At 41.0% G+C, this 13,525-nt stretch overlaps 1 protein-coding gene across 1 annotated transcript in view; it reads right to left on the bottom strand.

Moving 5' to 3' along the window:
- Positions 1-13,525, bottom strand: part of ddx24 (DEAD (Asp-Glu-Ala-Asp) box helicase 24) — a 51,897-nt gene that overhangs the window by 21,945 nt on the left and 16,427 nt on the right. Inside the window, exons 3-4 of the mRNA XM_059962622.1 lie at positions 8,803-9,180; positions 5,647-5,800 (exon numbers count right to left, since the gene is read on the bottom strand). Of these exons, the coding sequence (XP_059818605.1) occupies positions 5,647-5,800; positions 8,803-9,180 (532 nt within the window). The remainder of the gene's footprint in view (positions 1-5,646; positions 5,801-8,802; positions 9,181-13,525) is intronic.

The following is a 13,525-nucleotide window of genomic DNA, read 5'->3' as shown; positions in this document are numbered from 1 at the left end:
TTCAAGAGGACTAGAATATAAAAGCAAAGATGTAATATCGGGACTTTATAGAGCACTGGTGAGGGAGAGACTTTATAAAGCTCTGGAATATAGTGAGCAGTTTTGGGCCCTTTATCTTAGAAAGGATTTGCTGAAACTGGAGAGGGTTCAAAGGAGGTTCATGAAAGATCCAGGATTGAATGGCTTATCACATGAAGAGCTTTTGATGGATCTGGGGTGTATTCATTGAAATTCAGAAGGATGAGGGGTGACCTCATTGAAACCTATCGAATGGTGAAAGGCCTTGATAGAGCTGAGGTGGACAGAATGTTTCCTATGGTGGGAGAGGCTAAGACCAGAGGACACAGCCTCAAAATAGAGGGTTGTCCTTTTACAGCGGAGATGAGGAGGAATTTCTTCAGCCAGAGAAGGGTGAATCTATGGAATTCTTCGCAACAGACAGCTGTGGAGGCCAAGTCTTTATGTATATTTAAGGCAGAGGTTGATATATTCTTGATTGGTCAGGACTTGAAGGGATACAGGGAGAAGGCAGGAGATTGAAGCTGAGGGGAAAACTGGATCAGCTATGATGAACTGCAAAGCTGACTTAATGGGTGAAATAGCTTAAATCTGCTCCAATATTTTCAAGGTCTTATGGTCTAATTCATGAATATATTTTATTGCAAGGAACTGGCCATTTGTACCCCATTTCTTTGTGCTTTACTGTCTTATACTAATGTATAGCCTATAATGGGACTGATCCTTCAGTGATCTTGTGATAGCAACTATTGTATTGATTTGCCGAGTATGCCCACTGGAAAATGAATCTCAGGGTTGTGTGTATATGTACTCTGATAATAAAGTTTACTGTGTAACTTTAGAACTCACATCGTGTACAGTCAAATAATGGTCTACTGAAATTCCACCACAGGCCTTCAGCACATAAACTGACATACTAACGCAAAAAGCACACCAGAAGAATCCAGTAGGCCAAACAGTATCTGTTGAGGCAAGACATGTAAGCTGGTGAGATGGTAACAGGGGACAAAGAAATGGCAGATTAACTTAATCGGTACTTTGCATCTGTCAGCTAGCCTAACCTCAGTGGTTGGGAAAATGTTGGAGTCTATTATTAAGGATGAGGTTTTAGGGGTACTTGGAGACTAATGATAAAATAAAGTCAGCATGGTTTCTGTACAGGGAGATCTTGCCTGACAAATCTGTTAAGAGTTCTTCGAAGAAGTAACAAGCAGGGTGGACAAAAGAGAGGCAATGGATGTCATTTTAGAAACATAGAAAACCTAAAGCACAAACAGGCCCTTCAGCCCACAATGTTATGCTGAACATGTACTAACTTTAGAAATTACCTAGGGTTACCCATAGCCCTCTATTTTTCTAAGCTCCATGTACCTATCCAGGAGTCTCATAAAAGACCCTATAACATCTGCCTCTACCAGAGTCGCCGGCAGCCCATTCCACGCACTCACCACCCTTTGCATTAAAAGCTTACCCAACATCCCCTCTGTACCTACTTCCAAGCCTACTTAAAACTGTGCCCTCTTGTGTTAGCCATTTCAGACTTGGGAAAAAGTCTCGACTATCTCCACGATCAATGCCTCTCATGCCGAGTTCACTCAATCTTTTCTCATAAGGCATGCTCCCCAATCCAGGCAACGTACTTGTAAATCTCCTGTGCACCCTTTCTATAGTTTCCACATCCTTCTTGAGGTAAGGTGACCAGAATTGAGCACAGTATTCCAAGTGGGGCCTGACCAGGGTTATGTACAGCTGTAACATTACCTCTCAGCTCTTGAATACAATCCCACAGTTGATGAAGGCCAATACACCGTATGGCTTCTTAACCACACAGTCAACCAGCGCAGCAGCTTTTAGTGTCCTATGGACTCGGACCCCAAGATCCCTCTGATCCTCCACACTATCCAGAGTCTCACCGTTAATACTATATTCTGCCATCATATTTGACCGACTAAAATGAACCACTTCACACTTATCTGGGTTGAACTCCATTTGCCATTTCTCAGCCCAGTTTTGCATCCTATCAATGTCCCACTGTAACCTCTGACAGCCCTCCACACTATCCACAACACCCCCAACCTTTGTGTCATCAGAAAATGTACCAACCCATCCCTCTACTTCCTCATCCAGGTCACTTATAAAAATCACAAAGAGAAGGGGTCCCAGAACAGATCCCTGAGGCACACCACTGGTCACCAAACTCCATGCAGAATATGACCCATCTACAACCACTCTTTGCCTTCTGTGATCCATTTTTTTGGATTTTCAGAAGGCGTTTGGTAAGGTGCCACACACAAGGCTGCTTAACGAGATAAAATCCTATCCTATAGCATTACAGGAAAGATACTGGCATGGGTGGCAGAATGGCTGACAGGAAAGAGGGAATGGGATAGGTACACGGAGCAGCAAATGGGAATAAAGGGGCCTTTTCCTGTTGGCTGCCAGTGACTAGTGGTGTTCCTCAGGGCTCACTATTGGTACCGCAGCTTTTCACATTGTTTGTCAATGATTTAGATAATGGAATTGATGGCTTTGTGGCAAAGCTTGTGGATGATATGGAGATAGGTGGAGGGGTAGGTAGTGCATAGGAAGCAATGCAATTGCAGCAGAACTTGGACAAATTGGAAGAATGGGCAAAAAAATGGCAGATGGAATACAGTGTTGGGAATGTATGATAATGCACTTTGGTAAAAGGAACAATAGTGCGGACTGTTATCTAAATGGGGAGAAGGTTCAAACATCAGAGGTGCAGAGGAACCTAGGAGTCCTTGTGCAAGACTCCCAGAAGGTTAATTTACAGGTTGAATCCGCGGGAAAGAAGGCAAACACAATGTTGGCATTTATTTCAAAGGGAATGGAATATAAAGCCAGGAGATAATGCTCAGCCTTTATAAGACAGTAGTCAGGCTGCACTTGTCAACAGTACTGAAAACTATTTTGAGCCCCATATCTCAGAAAGGATGTGTTGTCATTGGAGAGAGTCTAGAGGTGGTTCGTGAGGATGATTCCAGGAATGAAGAGGTTAACATGAGGGGCAATTGGCAGCTTTGGGCCTGTACTCACTAGAATGTAGAAGAATGCGGGGGAAACCTACCGAACACTGAAAGGGCTAAATAGGGTGTATGTGGAGAGGATGTTTCCTATGGTGGGGGTATCCAGAACTTGAGGGCACAGCCTCAAAATTGAGGGGTCACCGTTAGAACAGAGGTAAGGAGGAATTCTTTTAGCCAGAGTAGTAAATCTGTGGAATGCTCTGCCACAGACTGCAGTGGAGGCCAAGTCCATGTGTTTATTTAAAGCGGAAGTTGATCAATTCCTGATCAGTCAGGACATCAAAGGATATGGCGAGAAGGCAGGTGAATGGGGTTGAGTGGGATCTGGGATCAGCCATGATGGAATAGCGCAGCAACTCAATGGACTGAATGGCCTAATTCTGCCTGTGTCTTATGGTCTTGTAAATCTCTGATTTTTTTTATCTCAAATTCTAGCATCCTTAAAATCATGATTATAACTTCTCAAGAATTTTCATTTTGTTTTCTGACGTATTAACGTATTAGTCTTGGAATACTATATTGTTACAGATACCATCCTTTGACACCTTACATCAGACAACCCCAATAGGTGGACCACGGGCCAGGTCCGGACCGCGAGAACCAAATGTCCGGACCACGCCGACCCATTGGCACTTACGTGAATGCACCTGTCATAACATGTACATAAATGTGCACTGCTCTAATTTATTTTAACCTCATCCCGCATCGTACACTTGACCTACACCCCCGTAGAGCGCGCGACCTACTGCTTTCCGGTCAAAGCTGAACCTTTTGGAGAGAGACATGCACGGGAGAAAGTTGCACTTTCCACGTCTGCGGGAGCATTGCGAGAAGAACGAAATGCAGGAGGATCCAGTGATGGAGGATTGTGTGATGAGCCTGGCAGAAAACTTCAGGGAACAATTTGAAAGCTCCTCTAAACTCTCAAGTAACATCCTCCTCTTCCTGAGACAACCGTTCTCCGTTTCGGCTGACGGCCAGTAGACTGCAGAAGCCAAAAGGCCGGTGCCTTCCATAGATGAGGCAACTGTTCAGATGGAGGTCTTGGAAATGGGAACATCTGATTTGCTCAAAGCACAACACAAGGACGTTGGGGTGAGTGACTTTTGGATCAACGTGGTTCCCTAAGCTCAACTCAAAAACACGAGAGCTATTGCAATGCTGCCACTCACTGTTCTCTTCCACATACATATACGTGGGTTATCGTATACTCTATCAAGAACCTGGACAGAAACAGACTCTCCAATGCATATCTCGGCCAGTGCCTCAGGAATGCCACAACAGATACAGGCCCGACATCAGAAGGATTGCCTCATCCCGTCGTTGTCACTTCTCTCACTGATTGGTGAGTGATTCAATTTATTTTTGTCCATTTGTCAATCTTATTGGGGTATAATAATATTACAACAATAATACTGATAATTTCATTTATAGCTACACTTCATACTTCAAATGCTACATAGCTTAATTAAAAAGAACAAATAGATTAAATGAGAGAACAGAAACAATGGAAATGGAAAGGCAGTTTTACTAAAACTTTGTGTAGAAGTGGTGAAAACTAACACTGTGTGTGTGTGTGTGTGTATATATGTTTTTTAAGTTCCAGATGAGCTCTCAATGTGACAGCTGACAGTTGTGATAGCTAGAGTCATAATTAAATGGTTGGTTTTGGATGTATTTTGTTTCAAGAGTGCATTGTTTTTCCTCTTATGTGACCCACAACACAGGCTTTGAGAATCCCAGGCCTAAATTATTACTACTGCTAATAATAATGGTAATAGCAGCAACAACATCTGCCCATAAAACAACTTACTGGCGCAATGAAAAAAAAACCCTGGATGTTTTGGCCCTTGGTTTAGCATGCTTGAAATAATTTGGCTCTTGTGGAAAACTAATTGGGGAACCCTGCCTTACATTAATGTCCTGCTTCCTAAGGCATAAAAGGTCCTGGCAAACATTTACCCACCCAACGTCACAAATCAAATTATGCTGATATATCTCAGTTTTATTTGTAAAATGTGAATGAAAACTTAAGATTTATTGCAATTATAATTGAAATGTGGTGAATTGGTTGTGTAACATTTCAAGATACTCTAAAGTTGTGGAAAACCAAATATTAATAAAAGTCCCTTCTTTCAAGATGCAAGATTGTTTAATGCAATTTCAAGCAGATAACTAAAAAAGAACAAAACAATTGTTACTCTGGATCAGATGCAGCACAAACAAAAACACAAGAGATAAAATAACACAATAATAAAATAAACCCAATGAATGTAAATGCAGACTGAGTGTACGTCAATAAAGTGACGCTGAGCACAGGAGTGTCTGTATAAGGTGACAGACAGGAAATGATGAAGTAGAGGTGGTTGGGGATATGAAGGGGAGGGTTAGTAAGTGGAGGAATAGATCGGCCTTACCGTTTGGGAAAAGTAACTGTTTTTGAGTCTGGTGGTCCTGGCATGGATGCTGCACAGTCTCCTCCTTGATGGGAGTGAGTTCAACCATCATTTAATCAGTTACAAGTGTTATTTGATGATGCATCATTACCATTTCAATATATTCACAATGACCATCTCACCTGAGCTGTTTCAAATGACAGAGATGTGGATGTCTTTCCTTTATCAATTCCCACAATCTCCCTGGAGTTGCAATCACGATTTCTGGTCTATAATTTAAAATCCTTTCCTGTTTCTGAGCAGCCATTCCTCCAACTATTGTCGCAGTTTTGATCCCTACAAATGTATAGAGTTGGATTTACTTATTCATTAGTGAGGAGTACACATGTTACACAATAAATTTTAAAAATGGTCCCATCTTTAATAATTCAGTTACATTGGAGGTAGGATAGCTTAGATTTTCAGAAACCATTTTCCCTTTCCAGAAGAATCTACAACAAAAGGTCACAGTCCAATGATTAAAGAGCCTACAATTTTTGAAGATGCTGAAAATAAATTTTACTAAAAGGATGTCACTCAAAGTCAGAAATTATCCAAATATATTTTCCCTCTTTGGAAAATTTTCCCTCTTTGTTGATCTTTGGAACACTTCTTCAAAGGGTGATAGAAATGGTTTTTAAAATTTTTAAGGTAAAAGATTCTTGGTGAGATAGGAGGTAAAATCTTGCTGAGGTAGGTGCATCACAGTCATCACAATCACAGGCACAACCCAGCTCACTGTTGAGGGTATCTTCAAGAGATGGTGCCTTAAAAAGAGGTATCCATCATCAATGTTTCTGACCATCCGGGACATGCCTTCTTCTCATTACTACTATCAAGGATATGGTGTAGGAGCCTGAAGACCCACCCTCATTGTTTTAGAAACAGTTTCTGCCCTTCTGCCGTCAGATTTCTGAATGGACACTAATACAAACTTGTTATCCTATTTTTATTTATCTATCTATATTTATTTATATATAGTGTGTGTGTGTGTGTGTGTGTGTGTCTGTATATTTAGAGATACATTGACCAATGACCTGGGCCACTCAGACCCAGCTATTTAATCCAAGCTGAATCACGGAATAATTAGTAACGACCAATTAACCTACTAGCCAGTACGCCTTTTGACTGGAGGGGGCAACTGGATCATTTGGAGGGAACCCACATGACCATGGGAAGAACAAACAAACTCCCTGCAGTTTTGGAATTGAACTCCGACTCCAATGCACTGAGCTGAAGGAGCATCATGCTAATCATTATGCTATCATTGTATCATTTATTTATTGTAACTTGTAGTAACTTACATGTCTTGCACTAATTTCACAAATTAGGTGATAATAAAACTGATATTGTGAATATGGAATTAAGAATATAATCAAATCAGCTACTATCTCATTAAATGGCAAAGCAGGCTCCTGGAGATGACTTACAGCGGACTGAAAAGCTTGAGCATGTAGATATTAAGAAAGAGGATGTGTTGGAGCTTTTGAAAAGCATCAAGTTGGTTAAATTGTCGGGACTGGTTGAGATGTACCCCAGGCTCCTGTGGGAGGCGAGGGAGGAAACTGCTGAGCTTCTGGCAATGATCTTTGCATCATCAATGGAGACAGGAGAGGTTCCAAAGGATCGGAGAGTTGTGATTGTTGTTCCTTCATTCAAGAAAGGGAGTAGAGATAGCCCAGAAAATTATAGACCAGTGAGTCTTACTTCAATGGTTGGTAAGTTGATGAAGGAGATCCTGAGAGGCAGGGTTTATGAACATTTGGAGAGGCATAATATGATTAGGAATAGTCAACATGGCTTTGTGAAAGGCATCTAATTGAATTTTTTGAGGATGTGACTAAACACATTGATGAGGGTAGAGCAATAGATGTAGTGTATATGGATTTCAGCAAGGCATTTGATAAGGTATCCCATGCAAGGCTTATTGAGAAAGTAAGGAGGCATGGGATCCAAGGGGACATTGCTTTGTGGATCCAGAACTGGCTTGCCCACAGAAGGCAAAGAGTGGTTGTAGACAGGTCATATTCTGTTTGGAGGTCGTTCACCAGTGGAGTGCCTCAGGGACCTGTTCTGGGACCCCTACTCTTCGTGATTTTTATAAATGACCTAGATGAGGAAGTGGAGGGATGGGTTAGTAAATTTGCTGATGACACAAAGGTTGGAGGTGTTGTGGATAGTGTGGAGGGCTGTCAGAGGTTACAGCGGGACATTGATAGGATGCAAAACTGGGCTGAGAAGTGGCAGATGGAGTTCAACCCAGATAAAGTGTGAAGTGGTTCATTTTGGTAGGTCAAATATGATGGCAGAATATAGTATTAATGGTAAGACTCTTGGCAGTGTGGAAGATCAGAGGGATCTTGGGGTCCGAGTCCTTTGGACACTCAAAGCAGCTGCGCAGGTTGACTCTGTGGTTAAGAAAGCATATGGTGCATTGACCTTCATCTATCATGGTTCTGAGTTTAGGAGCTGAGAGGTAATGTTGTAGCTATATAGGACCCTGGTCAGACCCCAATGGAGTACTATGGTCAGTTCTGGTTGCCTCACTACAGGAGGGATGTGGAAGCCATAGAAAGGGTGCAGAGGAGATTTACAAGAATGTTGCCTGGATTGGGGAGCATGCCTTATGAGAATAGGTTGAGTGAACTCAGCCTTTTTTCCCTGGAGCAACAGAGGATGAGAGGTGACCTGATAGAGGTGTATAAGATGATGAGAGGCATTGATCGTGTGGAAAGTCAGAGGCTTTTTCTCAGGGCTGAAATGGCTAGCACAAGAGGGCATAGTTTTGAGGTGCTTGGAAGTAGGTATAGAGGAGATGTCAGGGTTAAGTTTTTTTTAATGCAAGAGAGTTGTGAGTGTGTAGAATGGGTTGCCAGTGACAGTGATGGAGGTGGATACAATAGGGTCTTTTAGAGACTCCTAGACAGGTACATGGAGTTCAGAAAAAAAAGGGCTATGGGTAACCCTAGGTAATTTCTAAGGTAGGGACATGTTTGGCACAGCATCGTGGGCCAAGGGGCCTGTATTGTGCTGTAGGTTTTCTATGTTTCTAAGTGATGCTCGGCTGTACCAAGTTATCAAGGTAATTTAATTAAGTAATGTAGTTCACTACATTAAAATGGGACAGCCACTGGATTTTAGCCTAACAATTAAACTGAAATAATTTCTAAATATATGTAAGAATCATGGGAAGGGGGCACTGCAAATTATGTGAAAAATGAATATTAATTTATTTCACATAGCACTGTATCTAAAGTAGCACTAGTAAGCTGCAAAACAGTGTAGACTGCATTACTTACCAGTGAATTTGGTGACTGCATCAATATGGTGTTTTACCTGCACAGCTAATTCTCTTGTTGGAGTCAGGACCAAGCCCAAGAGTGGATTTTTAACATTAGAAGCCTCGGCATTCTCAAAATCAAAATTTACATTGTTGATCACTTTTATACAACCCAGGTTGGAATCCTCTTCATCACCACTTTCTTCCACTTCTTCACTTTCTTCCAGATGTTCACTATCAATTTTAATTAGGTCGTCAATAAATGTTTCCTGGTCTTCATTAAAATCCTGGTTCTCGTGCATTTCTTCATTCTTCTTCAATCTGGTTTCTTCAGCTTGCCTCCACTCTAATATAAGGTGGATCATGGGAATGGCAAATGCTAGTGTTTTACCACTACCTACAAATTAAAAAAAAAGGACACTGGAGTTACATAATTCATTTTGAATGACCAGATCAAGAATACAGTCGGCCCTTCATATCCGCGGGGGTTTGGTTCCAGGGCCCTCACGGATACCAAAATTCGCGGATGCTCCCTTATATAAAATGGTGTAGTATTTGCATATAACCTACGCACTTCCTCCTGAAAACTTTAAATCCTTTCTAGATTACTTATAATACCTAATACAATGTAAATGCTATGTAAATAGTTGTTATACTGTATTGTTTAGGGAATAATGACAAGAAAAAAGTCTGTACATGTTCAGTGCAGACACAACCATCATAGCTCTTCCACGAAGCCTGAGCAGTGAAAGTGGTGAAAAGCAAAAATAGCGTTTAGCGTTTGTTTTGCAGTGAGCTGTTATAGAGGCAGCGCACACTCCAAGCAGTGACGGTGGTGAAAAGCGAAAATAGCGTTCAGCGTTTGTTTTGCAGTGAGCTGTTATAGAGGCAGCGCACACTCCAAGCAGTGACGGTGGTGAAAAGCGAAAATAGCGTTCAGCGTTTGTTTTGCTCTCAGCATCTCAGCTTCAAGCCGCCACAGCTTTGGACTGTGTGAGATTTTCGCTACGATTGAGAGTGCTGCAATGATTGCAGAAAAGTATGGTTTTTAATTTTGAAAGGGCATGTAGGTTTAGGGCAGGTTTGCAGGATGTTTTGAATGCTTACAAAGAACTGTATAATAGAAAAATGTGTTTACCTTCCAGTTTGTGGCTGTCTTCCCGATTCTGGTAAGTGTACATACATTACTGTACATACGTTATTTCTACTTTATATAGGCTGTGTATTTATCATATCATTCCTGCTTTTACTATATGTCCGTGTTATTTTAGGTTTTATGTGTTATTTGGTATGATTTGGTAGGTTATTTTTGAGTTTGGGAACACTCAAAAACACTCTAATTTCGGATAGCAGGGGATACCTGTACAATGGAAATGCTATGTAAGTAGCTGTTACACTGTATTGTTTAGGGAATAAGAAGAGAGAACTTCCGGGGTCTTTTTCATCCTGATCCGCGGTTGGTTGAATCCGCGGATGTGGAACTCAGAGATATGGAGGGCCGACTGCATGCAAATTCCTGAAAAATCACCTGTATAACAATTAAAATCTAAAATCTATAACATTTTTATATGGATGAATGTAATCAAAGCTTTTCTTTCAATAGAGTCAATATATTTGTTTGGATTCAAAGTACCACAGTAAAAACTTGATGAGGTTATAGGTCAAAAAATAAAAAAAAACTGCTGGAAAAACTCAGCAGGGTTCAGCAGAATCTATAAAAAAAGAAACCGTTAGTGTTCAGGTCAACTTTAATGCAACATCTGAATCAGAATCAGATTTAATATCACTGGCATATGTTGTAAAGTATGTTTTGTGGCAGTAGGGAAGTGCAATACATAATAAAAGCTACATTTTATATTATATATATACACATACATACACACACTCTTTTTTATTATTTGTTATTATTATTAATATATTTATTATTACTGCTGTTTTTAAATATAACCATATAAATGTTGCTGCTGCAATTAAACAATTTCCCACTCTGGATCAATGAAGTTTTTTATATATGTACACATACACACGCACTTGCAAGAAAAAAAACTGTGAGTGGGCATCCTGCAAATATCACACCAAGAGCACAATGTGCAATGCTAAAGGAAATGGAAAAAAAAACAAGGGTAACAGCAGAAGACTGCAGAATTCTGTAGAACTTGCTAAGGTCTCTGTTCATGTGTCCACTATAAGAAAAACACTGAACGAAGATGGTGTTCATGGAAGGACACCATGGAGGATATCACAGCTCTCCAAAAATAACCACTGCTGCACGCCTTAAGTTTGTGGATGATCCACAACACTTTTGGTATAATGTTCTGTGGACAGATGAGACAAAGTTGAACTTTTTGGCAGAAATGCCACGCTATGTTAGGAGGAAGAATTGCACTGCACACCAATACCAAAACCTCAACCCAACTGTGAAGCACGGTGGAAGGAGGATCATGGTTTGGGGCTGCTTTGCTGCTTCAGGGCCTGGACAACTTGTAATTGAGAGAAGAATGAATTCAAAATATTGATGAACTAAAACCGTTTTCTATGGTGGAATGGTCTAAAATTCCACCAAGCCAATGTGCAGAACTGATCAACAGTTACCAGAAATGTTTAGTTGAAGTTATTGCTGCTAAAGGAGGTTCTAATATTTATTAAATACATGAGTTCACATACTTTTTCCAGTCTGGACTGTGAATGACTAAACACGTGTTGAATAAAGACATGAAAAGTACAATTGTTTACATTTTAATTGGCATGCGCAGATTGTGTTTGTCTATTATTGTGAGCTAACTGAAGGTCAGACCACATTTTGAGTAATTAATGCAGAAAATATATGCAATTAAGGAGTAACTTAATGAGTAAATATATGCAAGAGAGAGAAAAAAAGTCAGATAGGGAATATTGTATATAAGGTTCATTGCCCATTCAGAAATCTGATGGCAGTGGGGTAGTAGTTGTTCCTGAATCACTGAGTATGTGTCTTCAGGTATTACTATATAGCAAATACCTCATGAATATCATGGGGCACTGATATTGTTGTTGCTGATAACTGGACTCAGAACTTACTGCTGAAACATACTTTATTTTACTTGTGCACAAGGGGAGCATCGTAGCCCTGTCACTACACTTGTTCTGAATTCTGAACAAAGAAATGCCACTTTTATACAGAACTAACTCGCAGTTACGGTAATTGACCATTGGTAAACTATGTTTGAATTCCTTACTTGCAAGAACAATCGCTGTTCACAATAAAGATGTTAAAAGTCAATAGGAACTACAAGCCGACAACTGATGATACTCTGAAGTTAGTAAAGCAATTCTCCCTTAGTTGTTGTGTGTGCATTGGATCATTTACCTCATCGCCAGACCCCTGGTGTGCAAGGGAAAGTTATGCTTTCTTACCTGGCCTGTCTGCACTATCTGCAGTCTATACTAGCCTGGATATTATGTTAACCCTTGCCTTACTGCAACTTCCACAATATAACAGACTACCAAAAAAAGAGCGGTGTTCCTTTTTAACTTGAGGGTTATAGCATGAGTATATCGGACACAAACTTACTGGGAAAGAGGTCATAAGAGATTCAGGAAAGTATTTAACTGTATATATAAACTATTTTTAGCTTTCTCCAATACAAAAGAGATCCCATTGTGAGTACTAACTGCAGCATACTAAATTAGAAGAGGCACAAAAGTGACTGGGATAAATTGGATACGAATACAGATGGTGTGGTTTGAAGCAGTATTTTACTGCTGTCTTATATATATGTTATGGTTCCAAGGTAGTCAAGCCGAGGAGTGGAAGTGGGGACAAGCTCCCACTGCCTAAAAGTGCTCCTCACAGCATGCACCTCAAATAGCCTCTGACAACCAAGTCCAACTCCCGGCCTTCTCGTGTGGTTTAGCCTCTAAGCCCGGCGGAATTGTTTCTACTGACAGAAGGGGCGAAGGTGGGTCCTGGCACCTTAAAACCAATGCTTCAGGTAGATGGAGCTCGTCAGCCTGGGAAGGCAGTCCATCTAAGAAAGAGAAAACTCTGATTTCAAACCTCTGCTGCCTTGCGGCCATACCCACTCATGGGAAAGGCTTCGGGAGTAAACCCTGAGGACAAATCTGGAGCTGTGGTCCCTTTGTCTTCAACCTCGCTCTGGCAACTCCTGTGACATCACTGGTGCCAAGCTGTGTTGGCCCTTGCCCTTCCCTTGGACAACATTGGTGGCATGGAGAGGGGAGACTTGCTGCATGGGCAACTGCCAGTCTTCCATACAACCTTTCCCAGGCCTGTGCCCTGGAGAGGCTGATGCAAGACTTTCCAGGTGCAGATCCATGGTGAGACTAATGGATGTCATTTATATATATGTTATGTGTTCTGTGTGCCTTGTGTGATTATTGTTACTGGGCTTTGCACCTTGTCCCTGGCCTAACAGTTTTGCTTGGCTGTATTCATGAATATTCAAGTATGCTTTATTGACAATTAAACTTGAACTTGAATAGTAAAATTGCAGATGACTGGTGGCAGATCAAAAATAACATCCCTCCTTGCTGGCAATTAGCAATAGCACACCTCGAGGATGTGTGCTCAGCCCACTACTCTACTCTCTACACTCACGACTGTGTGGTTAGGCACAACTCAAATGCATCTATAAATTTGCTGACAACATAACTATTGTTGGTGGAATTTCAGGTAGTTACAAGAAGTCATAAAGGGGTATGATATATCAGCTGAGTTAGCGGTGTTTGCAACAACTCAATGT

Source organism: Hypanus sabinus, chromosome 2 (assembly GCF_030144855.1).
Source record: "Hypanus sabinus isolate sHypSab1 chromosome 2, sHypSab1.hap1, whole genome shotgun sequence".
Lineage (NCBI taxonomy): Eukaryota > Metazoa > Chordata > Chondrichthyes > Myliobatiformes > Dasyatidae > Hypanus > Hypanus sabinus.
The sequence above is the reverse complement of the archived record's forward strand: the minus strand, read 5'-3'. Positions and strand labels throughout refer to the sequence as shown.